The sequence below is a fragment of the Staurois parvus genome, unplaced genomic scaffold (genome assembly GCF_062004578.1).
Source record: "Staurois parvus isolate SC_StPar_1 unplaced genomic scaffold, SC_StPar_1.0 ptg000178l, whole genome shotgun sequence".
Lineage (NCBI taxonomy): Eukaryota > Metazoa > Chordata > Amphibia > Anura > Ranidae > Staurois > Staurois parvus.
The window spans coordinates 75884-98912 of record NW_028317974.1 but is presented as its reverse complement, the minus strand read 5'-3'; the positions used below and the strand labels follow the sequence as shown (position 1 = coordinate 98912).

General features: G+C 40.2%; 1 protein-coding gene across 1 annotated transcript in view; it reads left to right on the top strand.

The window, feature by feature from the left end:
- LOC149462258 (semaphorin-4D-like) overlaps positions 1–22528 on the top strand; it is a 151636-nt gene extending 129108 nt beyond the window's left edge. Inside the window, exons 10-16 of the mRNA XM_089677137.1 lie at positions 8926–9101; positions 10933–11089; positions 14004–14226; positions 15338–15453; positions 16360–16532; positions 18715–18758; positions 20522–22528. Coding sequence (XP_089533263.1) covers positions 8926–9101; positions 10933–11089; positions 14004–14226; positions 15338–15453; positions 16360–16532; positions 18715–18758; positions 20522–21450 — 1818 coding nt within the window. The 3' untranslated portion in view covers positions 21451–22528. The remainder of the gene's footprint in view (positions 1–8925; positions 9102–10932; positions 11090–14003; positions 14227–15337; positions 15454–16359; positions 16533–18714; positions 18759–20521) is intronic.
- Positions 22529–23029: the final 501 nt, after the last annotated feature.

Sequence of the window (23029 nt, the reverse complement as noted above, 5' to 3'; positions counted from 1 at the left end):
CACATTGCATCACTCCACCCGTGGCGACATTCTGAGAAATGTTAATGGCTGTTATTAACAGGGATACAGGAACACTCAAAGTATCGAAATATATTTACTTTGTGTCTTCCACTTGCATATATAATGAATACAAAGTTAGCATCGCTTGTTATGGGTAAGATGTTTCTAACATTGTAAAAAATAATTGTGTAATTTTGCATTATAATTTAAGATCTGCATTTAAAAATATTTAGAAAATTAGATTTAACACTATGGTAACGCCATATAAATAATGTATATGTCATTGTTCTGATGCCAGTAAAAGGGAAAGGAAGTAGGCTTCCCAATGGATTGATGGGCTAAACCTGGCATAATATGGCTTAAATTTTGGTTGATTCCTGAGAATCGGCTGAAATGTGAGCTGTGGGTGCCCTTCCAACACCACGTGACTGGACAGATTTCAATTGGGAAATGGAAGGAGTTTGGTGGATAAAAGTTGGCCAAATAGGGACTGTTTGGCCCTCAGGTGCTGGCTGTCAGAATACAATAGCCCACAGGGGAAATCCTCCATCAATGCTAATTAGGAGGTAATATTTGGATTTCTTTTTTGCGTGGACGGACTTGGAACAGGTATGTAAATCAGGAGTTTTCCCTTTACTGTGACTCTCCTGATAAACATACAAGTTTCAGAAGCCAGAATAGCCAGGAACCTAGAGTTTTCAGTAGGAGTTCAGGAAAGCATCCTTCGTATTTCTATCAGTAAAGGTGTATTATAAGTCTTGACTGCTATGTGTGACTCCACAAGGAATATTTTCCCCACTTTAAAGTCTTCCTTAACTTCTGGGGCCTCTCCCTATATTCCTGTAAGTATAAGCCACCAGGATGCATCATAATGCTGGTAAGAACCAGAAACAGCAGTCACATAGCAGTGTGAAGGTGGACCACCGTGGGGGACCAAGCATCTGGCATACCCTGAAATATATTGAATGCTGAAGATTCTTTAGCTACCATAGTTTTCCAAGAGAGCAGAGGTCAGAGTTGCGGTCTGCCAGACTGGAAAGTATTAATTGTCTTCTTTTGAAGGTACTTTTTTTTACTTTTTTTTTTTTTCTGGAGACATTGGGGTTTATTCACGAAAGGTAGATAAACTGTCATTTTGAATTCTATCTTTGTGAATAAGGTGAAGCTCTGCTGACAACCATCATCAAATCATGTACAAGCAAAAATAGTGTTTTTTCTTTTATTTTCCTTGTACAAGATCGGGTATTCTTAGCCTATTTGCCTTTAGTAAATTAACCCCATGACTCTTTATTAGAAAAAAATAGGTAGAGTTTAGTTTTAGAATGCTCATTACACATTATTGCACAGCCCAGTTCCAACAGTTTAGTTTTGGGTGGAAGATGATTAGGAAACCACTCATGCAGAGTTTACCTAACGGTTGATTTATTTCTTGCTGCACCTGGTAGAATGACATGTCAACTCACTTGTTTTCTGTTGGAAACACCTGAGCCACTTGCATCAGTTTCTATTTCGGAGTGAAATAGAAACTAGCAAAGGTCTGCCCGTAATTACAGGAAAGAATGGTTTGACCTGCCATATGGGATGTGAGCTGTCAGCGGACAGCTCACATTCCTCCCTCTGATGATTACACTACACGAGCAGAGCCTACATAGTTAACAGACATCCTCCTCCTTCTAGCACTGAGCTGAGCAGAGAGTGGGGACAGACAAAGAGATCGGAGCATGTAGGTTTAGCATTTTCTGGTTTTCTGTGCTGCCCATCAGATACAGCAAAACAGAAAACCGATTGCAATTAACAAAGGGGCTTGCGTCCCTTTTGTTAATTAGGAGCCACATCTGCTCCATTGTTTATGTTTAGAAGAGCTGCACAAGCATAGTGCTTGCATCGTTCTTTGTTAATTTTTTGTGATATGATCCAGTGGCATGAACTGGAGGAAATTGGAAAGCGAGTTTTGGTAGCTTTCTACCAAAAGCTAATCACTAGGCTTGTTCCTTTTCATTATGTGGGGTCCCAGAAAGCAACACTGGTATATTCAGCATAGATAGACATACTGTGTGTATGTGTGCGCTCGTGTGTATGTATGTACAGTTGTGACCAAAATTATTCAACCCCCACTGAAATTGAGTGTTTTGGCCAGTTTGACATTGCTTTTGATCATTCAGTCATCTTGCTTACATTTACATTAAAGAGGCACTTGTAGGTCAGACAAATATAACATAACAGTTATAATGAAATAACCACAAATGTCTTTTCTGTGCTCACAGCATTATCAGTTTTATTCAACCCCCAAGTGACATTCAATCTTAGTACTTAGTACAGCATCCTTTTACAGTTATAACAGCTTTTAAACGTGAAGCATAGCTTGACACAAGTGTCTTGCAGCGATCTACGGGTATCTTCGCCCATTCTTCATGGGCAAAGGCCTCCAGTTCAGTCACATTCTTAGGCTTGCGCACTGCAACTGCTTTCTTTAAGTCCCACCAGAGGTTCTCAATCGGATTTAAGTCTGGTGACTGCGATGGCCACTCCAAAATGTTCCAGCCTTTCCTCTGCAACCATGCTCTAGTGGACTTGGAGGTATGCTTGGGATCATTGTCCTGTTGAAAGGTCCAACGTCTCCCAAGCCTCAGGTGTGTGACGGACTGCATCACGTTTCCATCCAATATCTCCTGGTACTGAAGAGAATTCATGGTACCTTGCACACGCTGAAGCTTCCCTGTACCTGCAGAAGCAAAACAGCCCCAAAGCATGATTGACCCTCCACCATGCTTCACAGTAGGCAAGGTGTTCTTTTCATCATAGGCCTTGTTCTTCCTCCTCCAAACATAGCGTTGATCCATGGGCCCAAACAGTTCTAATTTTGTTTCATCAGTCCACAGAACACTATCCCACAACTTTTGTGGTTTGTCCACATGGCTTTTGGCATACTGCAGTCGACTCTTCTTATTCTTTGGAGACAGCAAGGGGGTACGCCTGGGAGTTCTGGCACGGAGGCCTTCATTACGCAGTGTGCGTCTTATTGTCTGGGCTGAAACTTCTGTACCCACATCTGACAAATCTTTTCTCAGTTCCTCAGCAGTCACACGGGGACTTCTCTCCACTCTACGCTTCAGGTAGCGCACAGCAGTCGAAGTCAGCATCTTCTTTCTGCCACGACCAGGTAGCGTTTCAACAGTGCCCTTTGCCTTGAATTTGCGAATGATGCTTCCTAAGGTGTCTCTTGGTATGTTTAACATCTTTGCAATCTTCTTATAGCCATTGCCCTTCCTGTGAAGAGAAATCACCTCTTCTCTTGTCTTCCTGGACCATTCTCTTGCCTTCACCATGTTTGTAACCACACCAGTAAATGTCTAGAAGGAGCTGAGTATCACAGTCATTTTAAAGCTGCCTAATTGGTGCTTATTATGCTTGATTGCTGCTCGGTGACATCCACAGGTGTTTTCAATACCTGATGGAAAGCACCTGTATGAACCTCTGTTCTTCAGAGTGGTAGTCTTTAAGGGGTTGAATAATTGTGGCAATGAAGAAACCACATAAGAACCATTTACTACTGTATTACATAAACAATTGATGTCATTTTAGTTGCATTTGGGTAGTTACAACGTCCTTGTAGGATTTGATTCTGAATACAATTCCAAATGTACACTATAGTCCCTAAACCCCTTTACAGCATTGGGGGTTGAATAATTTTGGTCACAACTGTATGTGTGTATATGTGTGTGTGTGTGTGTGTGTATGTATGTACATATATATATATATATATATATATATATATATATATATATATATATATGTATAGTACACTATATTGCCAAACGTATTGGGATGCCCCTCCAAATCATTGGATTCAGGTGTTCCAATCACCTCCATGGCCACAGGTGTATAACATCAAGCACCTAGACATGCAGACTGCTTCTACAAACATTTGTGAAAGAATGGCTCACTCTCAGGAGCTCAGTTAATTCAAGCATGGTACTGTGATAGTTTGCCACCTGTACAATAAGTCCATCCGTGAACTTTCCTTGCTACTAAATATTCCATGGTCAACTGTTATTGGTGTTGTATCAAAGTGGAAGCAACTGGGAATAACAGCAACTCAGTCATGAAATGGTAGGCCTTGTAAAATAACAGAGCGGGGTCAGCGCATGCTGAAGTACGCAAAAGTCGCCAACTGTCTGCAAAGTCAATAGCTAAAGACCTCCAAACTTTGTGTGGCCTTCGGGTTTGCACAACTACAGTGCGTAGAGAGCTTCATGGAATGGGTTTCCATGGCTGGGCAGCTGCATCCAAGCCTTACATCACCAAGTGTAATGCAAAGTGTCGGATGCAGTGCTGTAAAGCATGCCGCCACTGGACTCTAGAGCAGTGGAGATGTGTTCTCTGTCTAGCAATCTGATGGATGTGTCTGGGTTTGACGGTTGCCAGTAGAACAGTACTTGACTGACTGCATTGTGCCAAGTGTAAAGTTTGGTGGAGGAGGGATTATGGTGTGGGGTTAATTTTCAGGGGGTTGGGTTTGGCCCCTTAGTTCTAGTGAAGGAAACTCTTAAGGTGTCAGCATACCAAGACATTTTGGACAATTTTATGCTCCCAACATTGTGGGAGCAGTTTGGGGATGGCCCATTCTTGTTCCAACATGACTGCGCACCAGTGCACAAAGCAAGGTCCATAAAGACATGGATGAGCAAGTTTGGGGTGGAGGAACTTGAATTGCCTGCACAGAGTCCTGACCTCAACCCAATAGAACACCTTTGGGATGAACTAGAGCAGAGACTGCAAGCCAAGCCTTCTCGTCCGACATCAGTGCTTGACCTCCCAAATGTACTTCTGGAAGAATGCTCAAACATTCCCATAGACACACTCCTAAACCTTGTGGGCAGCCTTCCCAGAAGAGTTGAAGCTGTTATAGCTGCAAAGGGTGGGCCAACTCAAGATTGAACCCTACGGACTAAGACTGGGGTGCCATTAAAGTTCATGCGCGTGTAAAGGCAGGCGTCCCAATACTTTTGGCAATATAGTGTGTGTGTCTGTGTGTCTGTGTGTGTGTGTGTGTGTGTATATATATATATATATATATATATATATATGTGTGTGTGTGTGTGTGTGTGTGTGTATAAAAAGGACTTTTTTTTACATTGAAGATAAGTGAGTACTTTATTGAAATAAGGGAATTGCACAGGAGGAAGCCAAACACCATTGATATGCACATAGATGACGGCCCAAAAAAGAACTATAAGCCACATGAAGTACGATCAGAACATACAAAGACTGAAAGTGGCATCAGTCAACAAGGTACAAATAAGATGAAGTAGAAATAATCATAGGATGGTAGTGCCTACATATAGCCAGTGAGAAATACTATAAATAGAACCAGTTAAATTATACCTAAAGTAAGTATTCAATAAGACAACTTGACCCCGTTTCATATGTATGTATCAGAATGTTGCAACCAGTGGTCCCACATTTTGTTATATTTAGAGGTGTTGCCCCTGTGGATATAAAATTGTTTGTTATATGGAAGAGGGTTATCAATATCTGCTATCCAGGATTGCAGCATGGGAGGAAGGGCTTGTGTCCAGTTGTGCTCTATCACTTCACTTGCTAAAATAAGACCTTTTTGATTCTATATTCAGTGTTCTTACATAGTGTGTTAAGAATTTTGAACGTCCTGTACACCAAACCTTCACTGCAATCTCTTCAGATATCTATTAGGTTTGATCCAAATTTTTTGTTCATCTTCCCTGTTATAAGCAGACCATTTAAGCACGTTGCTGCTGTTTGGTTAAAATCTTCTATTAAAAATGCTGGGGCTCTGCAGATAAAAGTGCTGAACCTAATCTTGGGGGTTTCCAAGGCAACCGGAAGCCCGTGGAGACATCTAGCTTAAGACAACAAGTACAGATTTTCATTACCTCCTGACTAAGCCTTTTGCGTTTGGAAGAAAAGTGCAGAGTGCAGTGTTTAAATACTAATATTTTATTTATATGTGGACGAGGCTTACCTTAAGACGGGCATGACAATTAAAGGGTCCTGCTACATACAGCACACCCTCACTTTCTGTTTGCTCTCTTTATGAACTGGCACAGTGAAGGCAGTTTAATGACAGCACCTATCATCTGCTTAGCAAAAGTCTGCTAGGACATTCTAGTCTGTATTGTCGAAGCCTCTCCTGAGGTCTGTCACTTGGTTTGTTCACAGACAAAGCCAAATGAATGAAAATCTTTTGAATGGGTGCCGATTATATTTGCAGGACATGTAACACTGATGATGGCAGTTTTATATAGTTGAATAGGTGAGTGTATAAAGGTATTATAGCAGTAAAAAAGCAAGCTTTTATTTATGATTTTTGTATAGTATATTTGTAAATATTTTTTTCTTTTATGATGTTCATGAGTAAAGTTCAGCATTTTAGAACTGTTCATATATTACATGTGAAAATTTCATATGTAACAGTGAAGCAATAACTGGATGTCGTCAGTTGTTTACAGTTTTATTAAGTTATTTGCCTATTATGCCGTGAATAGTCTGTGAATGATCTCATGCTGTTCAGCATTTTTGCACCTCCTTCATGTCTCTTGGGCAGATGTAGATGTGTAGGGTCCTCACAGTGAGACAATCTAAAAGTGAGCAGAAAGCCAGCAATGGCTTTCTTTTTTATAAGGTGAAGAGTATTGGTTTATATTTTTACTTTACTTTTCTTGTATAGTTTAGAAAATAATTATCTGGTTATTCCACTCTTCCACTTTTTTGCTTTTGTAAAATCTGGACTAAGTGGAGTAGAAAAAAATTTGCATGCACATCATGGGCAAATTCTGAATGTAGGCATTAAGGCCTGGTTCGCACCTATGTGTTTTTTGGTGCTTTTTAACATGATTCCTATGGGACACATTCACATCTATGCGTTTTTTAAAACAATTCGTCTTTGTAAAGGGTCAGTGACTTTTTTAAAAGCAAAGTTTTTTCCATTTTTGGTTCAATAGACTTCAATGGAGATGCTACAGAATCCACATGTGGTGCATTTTGACATGTTTTTGATGTGTCTTGCGTTTTTAAAAAATATATAAGTTAGTGAGCGCAATCCGACAAGCGACCAATGCACTAAAAGGAACCACAGAACCTTTCTAATAAACTCAAAAGTACAAGGAGTGCAGCGCTACATCAAATTAAATGGCCAAAAAAAAAAAAAATACAGTAAAATAATATCAATATAGTCAAATAATACTAATATTAAAATAAGTCCACTGTAATATAAATATATGGATTCCTCAGTCCACAGTGAAATATCAGAAGTTGTAGGTGCAATCTGGTCTCCCGTTGTGATAATATGAATAGATTGCCTACTCACCAGAAACCCAGTAATAAACGCATATCTGTATCACATGCATCCTAGGATCTTGAATAAAGACAGCCCGGAAATGAAATCCTCTGATGGACCCTCAGTGGTGAAAGAAAGGATACTGATCTGATCTCCAAGTATTTACTTCATCAAGTCTGCAGCAATACCTAAATCACTGGGGCAGTATACATCTAATGTGGGCCGCCGGACCTCCTGATCCGGCGGCGTAGCGTCAAAGCGTGCAGGGGCTCCTCCTAGACACGTTTCGTGTAAACACACATCTGCAGTAGGGGTGATGCCATGCACGCCGGACGCCATATTAGCCCTATATATAGGATAGAAAAATGCATAATCCAGCCGGCGCCATTTTGCCGTAGACCGGCATATTGAGCATGTGCGGGTGCCATTTTGCCGGTGATTTCCGGGTTGCTAAAAATGGCCGCTGTATGTCCCACTGCACATGTGCCGGCGCCATTTTCTTGGTTAGAAGCTCCAGTGTCCTAACCCTAGAGTTGCCAGAGAACTTTAAACCCTCAAACACGGCCGTATGGTCGCCGATCTTACTGGGGGTGACACCCAAAATATGAGGACCCATTCCGGTGTCCTAGCAAAACCGGCCAAAAAGCAAAACATCAATACAACAAAAACTCTTGTGCTCCATACATCTCTTATGTGACTAATAAGATGTAGAGGCACCACCTAGTGTTCTATCTTTTTAGTGTACCCAGCGCCAAGTTAAAAAAGCATAAAAGCAAAATGCATTAAAAAGTGTCAAAATCAAATGTGCAAAAACATGAAAAAGCACTGCAGAAAACTACAAAACACAAACTGCATTGGTTGAACCAGGCCTAAGAGCAGCTCCAAGTTAGTCCATGAAGTATTGAAACTATACAACTTGAATGTTTGTAGCCGATTTAAACTAAGGGTTCAATTGGTCTGTAAGCTGATATATTTATTGATTTTTATTTTTTTTTAATTTAACCAATAGAACTCAGATATTTAAGTTGCTTCTTTATGTTTTCCAATATGATGTGTAGTAAATTCAGCTGCTGTGGACAAAGAAAGGGCTGTCCTTAATCTGTGAAATGATTCTCGCTAAAACAAAAATGCCATTAGAAAAACATAATTTATTTTTTTTGCAGGGAAGGTACCTACATCTGACAGGTACTCTCCCATTTCCCATTTCTGCTGTGCTCGCCCCAAGCGTACAGAGCCTGAAGTTCAGCCCTCCTGCCCGCAACCTCCTGGGTCTCGACAACAGGTTCCAGGAATCTGCGGGACTATTCAGAAAGTGCAGCGCATCTCTTGTATGCACAGTGAGGAACCAATAGGAAGTCACAGCCGGCTTCCCACACTTAAGATGGTTGCGCCAGGGACCTGAAAACTGGTGAAGAACCAGCCCAGGTTATGACCATGCTGAATTCCTGGGCTGCTGAGTACCTGTTTATTAAAAGTCAGCAGCTAAAGTATTTGTACTGACTTTTATTTTTTCTACAAACGACTGCTGTTCCTGTTCAACATTGGGACTATTTCTTATGTGATGTCATATTATACAATGTAAATCATATATTACTTTACTCTATTTTTAGGGTGACCAAGGTGGTCTCAGAACATTGCAGAAAAAGTGGACAACCTTTCTTAAAGCCAGACTGATATGTCACTCATCAGAGAATAATATGATTTTTAATGTCATCAATGATGTTTTTATCCTGAAATCACCAGATTTGCAAGAACCAATTATCTTCGGAGTATTTACATCCCATTTGTAAGTAGGATTCAATATCTATAAATGTTATACAATTTCAAAACATCTGTGCTTTTTAAAGTGGTTCTAAAGCCAAAACACTTTTTCACCTTAATATATTCCCTGCATTAAGGTAAATAAACGTCTTCACACATAGACTTGGGCAGCAGCAGGAGCCATTGGCTTCTGCTACTATCAATCAAATGCTGTGAGGAAGAGGTGGAGGGCAGGGCTTAGCAGCTCTATGTGTGTCTATGGAGCGTGACTCCTTAGATGCACACAGCTTAGGAGCAAGAAAGCACCTTGCTAGGGGGCACACAAAGAGGAGAAGGAGACGAGATCTCCGACGGGAGACCCCAGAAAAGGAGGTTGAGGGCCGCTCTGTGCAATACCATTGCACAGAGCAGGTGAGTAAAATATGTTTTTATTTTAATTTTTAAAAAATTGCCTTTAGTAACACTTTATGTGAAGTCGATATCTCAACTGTTCATGAATATGCTTGTCCGTATATTTTCACTCAATCGGCTGCAGCGCTGACCAATATATTCTGATGGCGGGGCATCCCACAACGGGCAGGATTTCTGCATCCACCTCAAATGTGCTGATGAGGAAACCGGGTCAGCCAGCTGGCAGAATGAAAAAACTAAGCCATGTATGGCTAGCTTTAATGATTTGGGTTTAAATCTACATTAATATTTTTAGGTATTACTTCATTTCATTCTGCATCTGCTCTAATCTAGAAGTGTCAAACACTCGGATGTAGCTTCCTTGTAAGGTGGTAACCTGGAGGAGTATAGAATGCCCCCCAGAAATCCTGTTTCCTGATTGTGTGATTTTGCTTTTTAAGATTTTTGTACTGAGAAGTCAATTGTTCGACTTCCCATGCAAAAGGAAGTTCATTAATACTCTGCAAGGCTGGGGTGGGCAACCTCAGGACTCCAGTTGTTCTTGAATTTCAATTCTGATTAGGCACTCCAGAACTGACAGTCATAGGCATGACTCCCAGAAAAAGAGGCATAATGAGATTTGTAGTTTCAGCCTGAGTGCCAAGGTTGCCCAAAACATCTCTACGGATGTCCACTTCTAAAGGGATGCTCTTCTATGTGGGCAGGTGTGTAGGCTTGCTCCTGAGCTGAGCTGTGTGTGTCCGTAGACACACACAGCCTGGCTCGGCCCAATTTCCCACTCTCTGCTCACAGGGTTTGATTGACAGCAGAAGGAGCCAATGGCTCCCGCTGCTATCAGCAAAGCCTTTGAGATCAGAGCGGAGAGAAGACCTGCAGCCGGGCACAGCACTGATCTCTAAAAGACTCAGATAAGTATTAGGGAGGGGGAGGAGGGGGGGTAACAGGCAGTGCAAGGTTTTTTGTTTTTTTTTATCTTAATGCATAGAATGTGTTTACAACCAATTTAACGACAAGTACTGTATGTATTATGAGGACTTCCTCGATTGGATGCAAACTGAAACTGACTATTTAGGCATTCATGGTGCACAGCCTTCGTAAAGCTAAAGTAGGTGGCACAGTTAGATTGTAGCATGTATGGCCATTTTGAACAGATGTCAGATGAATTTAGTGATTGTTCCACGAATTGTGTTCCACAGGCAGTCAGAGGTGCTTTTTTTTTTTTTTTTTTTAAATCTGGCAGATTTTGCAAATACTCTTATGCAGTCACACATCTGGTATGAGAAGGCTTTGAGAGTTAGGTAGAAGTTATATTCTGTATGAAGAGATTTATTACCTAAAGATCTGGTATCACTTAAAGATTGTAAACTTCTTTAACCAGAAAGAAAACATATTGGCAACTGAATTTCAATGATTATAATAACTCTAATGCATTCCTTTCCTTACAGAAACAATGTTGGCATGTCAGCAGTGTGTGCATACAAAGTATCTAGTGTGGAAGAAGTGTTTTCAAGGGGCAAATACATGCAGAGTGCCACTGTGGAACAGGCACATACTAAATGGGTGCAGTTTAATGGAGAGGTGCCCAAGCCTCGTCCGGGAGCTGTAAGTTTTTTGTTTTGGTTTTATTTTTATTTTTCTTTTGCAACATTGTCATATATATTTATATTATGTATATTGTTTTTGTTAATGGATAGAATAGTTAGCTTTAAAACACACTCACCGACCTGTTTATTAGGAACACTTGTTCAATTGCTTTGTAACACAAATTGCTAATCAGCCAATCACATTGCAGCAACTCAATGCCTTTAGGCATCTAGGCGTGGTGAAGATGACTTGCTGAAGTTCAAACCGAGCATCAGAATGGGGAAGAAAGGGGATTTAACTGACTTTGAACGTGCCATGGTTGTTGGTGCTAGACGGGCTGGTCTAAGTAATTCAAAAACTGATGATCTATTGAGATTTTCATGCACAACCATCATTAAGGTTTACAGAGAATGGCCTGAAAATATCCAGTGATCAGCAGTTGTGTGGATAAAAATACCTTGTTGATGTCAGAGGAAAATGGGTAGACTGCTTCGAGATGATCGAATGGCAACAGTAACTCACATAACCACTCGTTACAACCAGGGTATACAGAATACAATCTCTGAATGCACAACACGTCAAACCTTGAAGCAGATGGGCTACAGAAGCAGAAGACCACACCGGGTGCCACTCCTATCAGTTAACAACAGGAAAGAGAGACTACAATTCACACAGGCTCGCCAAAATTGGCCAATTGAAAATTGGAAAACCGTTGCCTGGTCTGATGAATTTTGATTCTAGCTGAGACATTCAGATGTTAATAAACAACATAAAAAGCATGGATCCATACTGCCTTGCATCATCGGTTCAGGCTGGTGGTGGTGGTGTAATGGTGTGGGGGGTATTTTTTGGGCACACTTTAGTACCCCGTAGTACCAATTGAGCATCGTTTATATGCCACAGCCTACCTGAGTATTGTTGCTGACAATGTCCATCCCTTTATGACTACAGTGTACCCATCTTTTGATGGCTACTTCCAGCAGGATAATGCACCATGTCACAAAGCTCAGATCATCTCAAACTGGTTTCTTGAACATGACAATGAGTTCACTGTACTCCAAGAGCCTCCACAGTCACCAGATCTCACTCCAATAGAGCACCTTTGGGATTTGGTGGAATGGGAGATTTGCATCATGGATGTGCAGCCGACAAATCTGCAGCAACTGCCGGGATGCTATCATGTCAATATGGACCAAAATTTCTGAGGAATGTTTCCAACACCTTGTTAAATCTATACCATGAAGAATTAAGGCAGTCCTGAAGGCAAAAGGGGGTCCAACCCAGTACTGGCAAGGTGTATCTAATAAAGTGGCCGGTGAGTGTATTTGATTGTGGTCATTCCTTCAACTGGAGATCTATGCCTGTGGTCACACTCTGTGGTTAAGACTAAGATTTTTTTTTTTTTTTGGAATGTTCAATTTTTTTCTGCGGTCCAGAACACATGGATATTTTAGTACAATTCAGTTTGCTTACAATCCATCAAAATAGATAATTTTGAAAGTGACAGCACAGAGAACAGTCTTGATATTAATATTCTGAGTGTAGAACTGTTGATCTGAAATTAGTAATATGTAACTGATAAAATGGCTTGTCTAGCATTGAAAAACAAAAAAATGCTCCATGGACAATTTTTTTTTTATTTACTGTGAAAAATAATAAAAAAAAATAAATAGAAATTAGAGTTTTAAGTAGCACACACTTAAATTCGTTGTATGGTCACCACATACACTTTATTTCTATATCATTAGTATTATAATAGCAATACAAATAAGTTATTTTTTACAATTCAGTATAAGCATAGTTGAAAAATCTCCTTTCATGTTGAACTCTGCCTGTCTGCTGACCATCTGGGTTCCTTGCATGCTTTGCAGCTTCTCCTGCTGTTTACTTTCACATTCTAAGGACTACATATCCCATGGTACATTGCTGCGTGCAAGCAGTGTCTCCTGTACTAACTCCGCCTCCTGAAGCTCCTCCTCTCAACACATTTGTAGTTCAGAAGTCAGGCTCTGTGAAATGTGTGGCACAGCAGTACCTATCAACTAGGCATAATGAATATGTGTCACAGAATTCAAAGAAGTAAAGATGTGGGGATCATCACAAAGTATGTTTACAAGCTTCAAGATCGTTCAGATTAATATGGGGTTGGCTAGAAATAACTTTTTTTTAATGTGGAAACGAATATATGATTTTACATTTTGATCACAGATATGCTTTAAGAAACCATTAATTAAAGTGGTTGTAAAGCCTTACATGTGTAAGCCTTAAGTGATACACAGAAATTAGAAAAATACTCCTACCTAAGTTGTACCTGTTTATTTGCAGCCCTCCCTTCTCTACATGCTCATAAAACACACAGATCAAAGGCTATTTCTCAGCAGTGAGGGCAGGGGAGGGGATCTCATGTCTCACTCTATGCAGCTACAGCACAAAGCTCAGTGAAACCTGAGTGGAGGGAAATGACACCCCCACACACCTTACATAGAATCATAGGGAAATATATGCAAGCTGAGAGCGAGCTGTCCATCAGCTGTTATGTGCTGGAGACGGAGTAAGCCAGATGCTGTGGGGTCAGGTTGGACAATAATCAGTGACCCGTGGAGAAAGAAGAGGGAAGAGACAGCAGAGAGAAATGACACTTGGTACTTTGGATTGAGGCAAATACACACTGGAAGGATATGCTATGCTCATTTTTAAGTTGGAGGTTTACAACCACTTTCAACAAGAAATCTGCAAATTGTCTGGTTTAGTTTTAAAAACCTAGTGGTGCAAACTTCTCACTGCTGACATCCATGCTTCTAAATGTCCCAAGAACGTGTTGATTGATCTGTACTCCTCTGTTTGCAAATCACATTTGTTTAGTACGTCTTTCAAATTTGCAGAACATTGTGCTGTTTATTCTAAAAAACCTTTTTTTTAACTTGTGATTTAGTGCATCAATAATGAGGCTAAAGCCATGAACTACACCAGCTCATTGAACCTGCCGGACAAAACGTTACAGTTTGTTAAAGATCACCCTCTAATGGATGAGTCTGTGACCCCCATAGGAAAAAAGCCTAGACTAGTGCTTCAGAATGTGACGTACACTCAGATTGTCGTGGATCAGGTCAAAGCACTGGATGGCAATAGCTACGATGTCATGTTTTTAAGTACAGGTGAGAGGAAAGTCTTAGCACTGCACAAGTGCATGTTACCTACATTTCTTGTCTGTAACATGAAAGGTAGGTGATAGTAGTAAAAGTAGTCTGTGACTATTTGCAGAGGGAAACCCAATAAATGTTTCTCTACTTTTGAATTTTCTGTATGGGAAAACGGTGGTTATGATTTGAATTAGTAGTTCTGTTAAGAACAAAAACTATGTTTTATAGAAATTGTAATGGGCATTTACCTGTAAACCTTCCTTTTTTTAAGTCTGTGCCCCACATTCCAGCAAAACACAGTAAAAAATTTATTAAACACCACCTGAACTGTTTTCTGAAAGCTCCTTCAGAACTAAATGGTAGGATCCTAATAAATAAATATATATATGTATAATTTTTTTTATTTTTATAGAAATTATCAAAAATTGTTATCACATACAAACACAGAATACTGCTACGCAACTGGGCAGTGTTAATAAATAAGACACAGATCCAAAACTCAAATGCTTTGTGCTGGTAAAATACCTATAATGAAGATGTGTGTATCTTTAAATATGCAGTATATAACTTTGCTATTTTAACGATCTAGTGTTGCAATAAAAGCATGCAACGAACGTTTATTTATTCTGAAACCCCAAATGTGTACAGCGTTTCCTTATATGTAGTTTTATGTATACCTGCAGGTCCAAAGTTTGTGATAATGATAATGTTCTCTGTTTTTGTATTTGTGTGCTTTACTTTTATGACATCTTGCTGTAAGCAGACATTCCCTCTGTGTGACACTTTGTATGGGCTGTCTGTGGTGAGTCTTCTAGACCTACAAGGGTGTAGATGTGCATGCGCAACCTGACTGCCTTCAGAAAAAGTGATTGCCTTCAGAAAAAGTGATTGCTGGGACAACCATGGCATCTTGTTTATTAATATGGAGAGAACAGGAGGAGTGATAGGGGCTGGTTTTCTAATTGCTCTGCTTGATATTTGTGATTATGCTTACTGTGCTTACTGTTTAGATAATAATATGATGGTTGGAAGTTGACTTTTAAAACAAACTTTGATTTTTTTTTTTCTAATATTACATTTTATTGGGATTGTGTGCATTTTTTATATTTGTTTTTTCCCTGCTTAGATAAAGGTATGCTGCACAAAGCAATAAGTAATGACACTGAAATGCGTATTATTGAGGAGATAGTGTTGTTCCCTGATCACCAAGCAATCCAGACATTACTACTTTCCAATAAGCAGGTAAACCTTTTGTTTTTAGTTGCAAAATTTCAAAGTAACTGCAGTCAATATGCATTTCCATGAGTTTGTGTTCTTTAACACACAACACTTATGTAACAATTTAGTCCCTTTTTATAAATATATATATACACACAAAAACACACTCCCAACAGCTTACTTTTACTAAAATGCAGAGCTAAACTGCATTCACAGTACAGTCAGCAGAGAGCTAATGGACTTTGTCACCAGAAAAGACTTTTTACCGAATGGATGACTGCCCATGAATGCAGCTTGTCCTTTTTATAATGGACTCCCACTAGGTAAAATATCCTTGGGCATGCACATTCCACTTAACTCTTCCTTTACTTTGGTGTGAGTTAAGCATGGCAGCTGCAGCAGCAGTGACCTGGCTGAAATATCCAGAATGCCAGACAAGATTGAGCAGTCTAAGCAAAACCTGGTATCATAGAACAAAGCTAATATATGAGGATTATTGCACTGATTCTTTTTTCTTTTTTTTTTTTGTTTAATGAAATACTGGCTGTGCTCACAATAACTGTACTGCTTGCCACAGGTGCCAGCAGCTGTTTATTTTCCATCATCCGTGAATATATTTCCCTTTCATTACTCCCAACTGGCATGATAAGTGAAATTGCAGCGGAAAATGTATATGCTTGAAAGCACAAGCCTTCTGATTTCATTTTCCATCATGATACTGTAATTTCACAGTTGCTTTAATAATTTTCTCGTTAACATGACATTGCTTTTGGTGCCAGTTACTGCACAGTATCTGTTCAGCTGCCATATATTGTGGTGTCTAGGGCAGTACATGGCTAGGTATTGCCAGCAGGATTACTGTATATGCATTGACTGTTCACTCATTTCTGCTTTATCTACATCTTCCTTTATGAAATTCTTTTTTTGCAGAACAAAAGATACATCTATGCTGGCTCCAGTGTTGAAGTGATTCAGTCTCCTGTTGCTTTCTGCGAGAAGTTCACGTCCTGTGCTGAGTGTGTGCTGACCAGGGATCCCTATTGTGCTTGGCACCCTGTCAAAAATTCCTGTGTTGAAATCCTTCTGGAGGCTGACACTGACAGGTACATAATTCATCCTTCTCTTTTCTTCTTTAGTAAATCATTTACACTACACCAGCCTGGTTTGGGGATGGTTACACAGTTGTAGTAGCTAAATGTGTGTTAGTGTAGATTGACCTGCAAAATCTTAACCCAATGTATATTTGTGTGTAAAATGTTTGGGAAACCATTAAAAGCTAAAATGTATGTACAATTTTATATACCAGGAGTATATTTACAGATGTAGAAAGGTCTCAGAAGGTACTTTTAGCAAGAAGAGAATCTGGATGATAATTTTATTGGAGGTCAGGATCTGGAGCTGGGCATACAGTTCTTAAAGTGGTTGTAAACCTTAGTCATGAAAGCTGAACAAAGTACACATATCTATAGCATTTACTTGCCTCTATCTGAAGCACTAAGTGTAAATTATCTTTGCTGTGTCCTTCATCTGTCATTTGCATGAGTCACTTCTGACAAGTTTTCCTGACACCAAGCGATAAAAAGGTGATGTAGCCTGTGATTGACAGCCTCAGCTCTTTTCCTGTGTGCTGTGTGAAGGAAGGTGTGTCCCATTCCACCAATTGACTCTCAGAGCTCTTGTCTAGTGTGTAACTGCAGCTTCCTGCTTCCTGGTTTGAGTCTGTGAACCATCTTTTTCATCTGAGTTTTACAAGGTTGTACAGGACAAATGCTACAGATAAACAGGTACAGCTTTTGTAGGAGGATTTTTTTCACTTCTTTGTATCACCTGAGGCCAGTCACTTCACTGAGTATAGGTAAGAGGTTTTACAACCACTTTAGGTCTATGTATAGAGCCTGATCATAGATGGCTGTTTCTGTACCTAAAATGGTACAATGCAATGAGCTGTAAATGTAGCACTAGATTCTACTTCTTTCACAGCACAAAGCAAGGAAGAATAGCCAAGAAACTTTCTTCCAGATTTGCATTTATAAAGCATATAATCACGATTAAAGAGGAGCTCCACCCAAAAGGGGAAGTTCCACTTTAATGCATTATCCCCCGCTCCCCATTAAGGATTGGCACCTTTGGGGAGCGGGTACTCGAATTTGACAGGTACCCGCTCCCACTTCTGCTGCAATCGCCTAGGTGATCAGAAGCGGAAGTTGTCGTTGTCCCCCTCCCCGTAGTCTTCTAGGAAACGTCATAGTTCGCAGTGGGCACCCTGCTGTAAAGCCACAAGCTGTCACAGCCGGGTGCCCACACTGACGATGCCGGCGCCAGGGAGAGAAGACGGCTGGTGAAACCAGCGGTGGTGAGGACACAGCTGGACCGAGGGATAGGTAAGTGTCTTTATAAGTCAGCAGCTACAGTTTTTGTAGCTGCTGACTTTTTTTTTTTTGTCAGCTGGAACTCCTGCTTTAACCATTCAGTCCCACTTTCTGTTCTGTGTTAAATATCATCCCAATATTGGGTGTGTTGGCTAGCTTGGGCTATCATTCTAGTCAGAAGGGCAGTGAAGTTCATTCCTCGGTTCTCTTTCAAATGATTGAAAATACATGAATGTAGAGTTTATTCGTGCTTATATTTATCTATATAAAGAATCTAGCATGTCATTGACCTTTGCTGAAGGATTACTAAAGTGGAAATATGAAAAATGGTAGTAGTCACAACAAAGTTTGAAACGTGCATTTAAACCCAAAACCAAAAATGTGATATATCGCAGATTACGGTCTCTGGTGTGGTTGCTGCATTTGTTTTCTTTTTTTTTTTTTCAAGCTTCTGCTGCTTTATTTTCATCTAATAATCCTTTAAATAACGCACTTCCTGTTCTTGGGTGGCTACATCACTCCTCCACCTTATCTATGAAAGGAACGTTTGTGAATGAATGGTTGTCACCATAGGCAGCTCTTCTGATATAGACTCCAAGCATGTCCATATCTCCCATCTCCATTACATAGAGGGCAGGACAACTGGTAGATTACAAAAGATAGCTAGGAAAGAAGATTATCTTCAGTGCGACTTAAAGGATTTGACAAGGAAGGATGTAGTAACCACATCTAAGGACTATAAGCTGCAATATATTTTTGTTCTTTGTATTTAGTTATCCTATAAGTATTTAAGGATCATAAAACCATATTAAGAGTATTGTAGGATAAGAAATTCTGGCATGGCTGAATGATAATTTTGACGAGAATCTGGCATTGTGAACTCAACTCATATATAAATTGTCTTGTTTAACCACAGGCCCTTGATTCAGTCTCTAAATGGTGATTCTTCTCAATGTCCAGGTAAGTTTTGTCACCTGTTATTTAGCTTAAATGAGAATCCTTACAGATTTGTAAAGTCATGATGGCTCGTCTTAATAATTCAACCTGACATACACTCAATGGTCTGCTCATGAAAAAAGCCCTTTTTTGATCAGCGAGTATAAGTACCAATACTTTCAGTCACCAAGCACTGATACTTTTGCTGTGCAATTTGCATCAACAAAAAATGTATGGCTGCATATTGCACTCCAAGAATAGCATGCAATTTGAACAGGAATGCAGTGTGATTTCTGCCAAATTGCATGCGGTTTCCCCACTGTTCATGTGTGAACCCAAGCCTGAGTTCACACAGGAACAGTGCAGGAAACCTCTCTACACCAAACCCATGCTGTCACAGCAGGAAAAGCTGGGGATTTGAAATCCCCATGACTTTCTCTCCTCTTAGTGCAGGGATAACAGTACATCTTTTGGTTGGCCAGCACCGTCATTATGCTGACCAGTCAGAAGCCATCTAGCCCATACTGTCATCCTTGCAAGGAGAGGAGAGAAAACCGCTTCACAGGTCTGGTGATTTGAAATCTCTGCGTGATGGTGTTGACCAATCAAAAGCCGCACTGTCATCTTTGCACTGAGAGGAGAGAAAACTGCAGGGATTTCAAATCCCCAGCTTTTTTTTATGCGACCTCTCTTTTGCAATAAAATGTAGCCTCCTCCCTCCAGCACCCTTCCATATCTGTACCTTGTTGGAGAAGGGGCCAGCTGCCATGTTCCCCGCACTCCACAGACACCTCACTCCCAGGCAGCAACTTGTTGCAGGGGCGCTACCATAGCAACCCAGCCATAAGTGCAATAGCTGGGAGAAGTGCCACGTCCGTACTTGTCCGCACACTGAGCCCCAGGCACGCATCATGCTCCACTCTCCACTCTGTGCCTTAGAGAAAAGTGTAGAACCTACACTGCAGAGCTATGGAGGAATCCATACCCTACAGGAGAAAGTGTAGAGGACCAGTCATAAGATAGGCTTAGGAATCGCCACCACTGCTGAGCTCTGGTGGGATTTGGGACCACCACTGTCACTTCACAGGTCTGGAGATTTGAAATCCCCACAGCTTCATCTCCTCTCCTTGCAGGGATGACAGTACCGGCTAGATATCTTCTGATTGGTTAGCACCATGACGATGCTGACCAAACAAAAGCCATGCTGTCATCCCTGCAATGAGAGGAGAGAAAGCCGCGGGGATTTCAGATCCTCAGCTTTTCCTTCTGTGACAGCAATGGGTTTGGTGCACTGAGGTATCCTACACCGCTCATGTGACAAGGCTGGGTTCACAAAGGAACAGTGGGGAAACCACGTGTGATTTGGACAAGAATCGCACCGTCTTCCTGTTCAATTGCATGCTATTATTTGCTTTGCAATTTGCGTTCATACATTTTGTATTGACTCAAATCGCACCGCAAAGTATCGGTTCCAGGTATTGGGAGCATTTTCACGAGTACGAGAACTCAAGAAAATACTCAGTATCTGCACTGATACCGGTTTCGATGCATCCCTAATATACTGTATATAGCAGAGTTAAGCCTTAGCACAATATAACTTTATGCAAACTCAGTCAAAAGTGCTGTGTTAATCTATATTATACAGTGCACCAGCTACATTATGCAGAATATGCAGGAATAAATGCAAGACTTGCATTTGTACAATTAGTTTAACTATTTGTTTTAATTGATTTTAGCTGTAGAGTAATATAAGAGAATCACTGTTGATGTATGCCCCACTTTTTTAGATTCTGCTGATAAAGGGATCCAGGAAAGTAAGCAGTATACTGTCAAGGCAGGAAGCACAATAGAGATGAAATGTTCTTACAAGTCTAATCTGGCTTCAGTGGTGTGGACATTCAATAATGAAAGCGTTAGCATGGCCCCTCCCAAATATATTGTGAACAGTGCTCTAATCATATTCAATGTGACGGAGTCTGATGCAGGCATTTACCAGTGCTGGTCACAAGAGCTTGTGATGAAAAAAGTATTCTCCCAGTTGGTGATCAAACATGTTCTAAAGATCGAGAAGACACCACCTCCCATGACCAGCACAACTGCATCACCATCAACACGAATGGAAGGAATGATGGAAACCACTCGATTGTATAAAGTGAAAAAAGAGAAAACCACCAAAATGTCCACATCAGCATCAACTACTCCAATAGTAACTACATCTGTTGGAGGTATGACATATCTAAATAACAAAATGACAACACCAACAGTCTTTGTGTCAGAAGAGGTATTCAGCTCCCTTCCTAATGTGGAAAAGGCCTTGTACTTGACCAACAACAATGACTGCTCTCTTCTCATAATACTGGTTATAGTATTCTTTTTACTTTTCTTCATCTTGTTGATATACAATTGCTACAAAGGGTTCCTTCCTGACGCTTGTCTGAAATACCGCTCTGCTATGCTGTCTAGCAAAAAGAAGAGTCCTCCAAGCTTGAAAGATTGTGAGCAGGGTTTGAAGGAAACCTTAGTGGAAAAAGGGTGTACTGAGAAGCAGAGTAGTGGGACAGGTAAAGCACCTCCTGACACTGGCTATGAGACGGATGCAGAATGTGGTAATGGCAATATCACTCATAAAGAAGATGAAACAACCGAGGAAAAGGAAACGGACCAACCGTTTGATGTCAAATGTGAAATAAAATACGCCGACTCCGACGGTGATTGAAACCGATGCTTTCATTTCAAGTAATATAACTGAGCCAGATGTAATAGGGCTACTTGGCAGCCAACTGTTCAGCTTCACTCCATTTCATAAAAGGATATATGGTTATTGTTTATAGTTTTAACCTAAATGAATTGTTTGTATATCGTTTCCATTTTTTTTTTCTTACATTCCTCTTTAGTTTGTTTCTTTCTTTGCACAAGACTGTCCAAGTGCTTTCACATTATAAATTTAATTCCAAATTGGAAGTTATTTTTTTTTTATCAAATTGGTAAGTATCTGGTACTTTGCCCACATAGGGGTACAGCTATTCTCATTAGTACTTGAAGATGAAACTTCCAGAACAAAATTTGTAATACTGTATATATAATCTATGTTACTTTGCTTGCAAGCTTTGCTATGGATCTGTTTAGTTTTTTTTAATTCGAATTGCTTTCTCAGGGAACACAACCTTTACTGTCCTACTTTTTCATAATGTTAAACAAAACTGTTATCCTTGTAACCTTTGGGTATTAGAGCGATGGAGTGAGGAAAAGGGCAGTGAGCGGTCTGAGCTGTTTTTACTTGTTATGCGTCACAATAGGAACTGGAATGTGGACTTAACTACTGACACTGGGAAAGATGCAAATAATTCCAGTACACAGTAAAACAGATTGTGTATAGTGGAACAACATGTATTTTAAGCATTTCCAAAATCCCTGAATTAGTTATGCGCTGGTTGTACTTAAATGGAAGCACCAGCTGACATTTCTATGGACTATAAGGGAAAAATAAGACTTTTCAACAGTGACTTTTGGTCCTACCTGTGAAAACACTGGAAGGAAACTGCAGACTAAGAGACTGAGACTAATTGCCTGCAGAATCCACATGCTATGCGGACTGGAAAGCATGCTAGTTAAACTCATTGAAGGGCATTCTTTCAGTGTATTATATTGTTTAGCTGTAAACAAAGGACAAAACCACACTGTGATTCTTGCTGTTTATACTTTGAAAATAAGTTTATTTTTCTATAACAGTTCTGTATAAATGTAAATTCATGATGCCCTAATATTAAAGTATAATTTTATTCTAAGAAATGTAAGTTAGTGTTTTTGTCATTCTTTGGCCCATGTACACGTTCCTGTTATCATTCTAATTTCAAACTTTTGTTCAATGCATGAACTTTCTTTTTAGTAGTGTTTTGCATCCTTTTTTACTTTCTTTGATCTATCTTAGTTCCCTCTTTCTTTCTCTTGTGTCCTTGTCTGTCACACAGCCTCATCTCCCATACCTTTTCCTTCTTCTGCCACCTCCTTTGTGTCCTCTATGGCCTCCGAATTACATCCTTCACTATCCAGCATGCAGCCTGAAGTCCTGTCTAGTGCTGACACAGATGTTCTCAAATTGCTTCCTCCTTTCCTAAGTGATCAGGGCCAGATTGTTCATGTCCATGGAACACTTCACCTGTTCTGTCATGCCACTGGTAAGTAGACCCTGTGTCCTCTATGCAGAAGACATGGTATAGAAGAATGTATCTATTTTTAATGTGAACACGTTCAATAAAATCTTGCCATTCAGTATAATATTAACTCTGTATAGATGC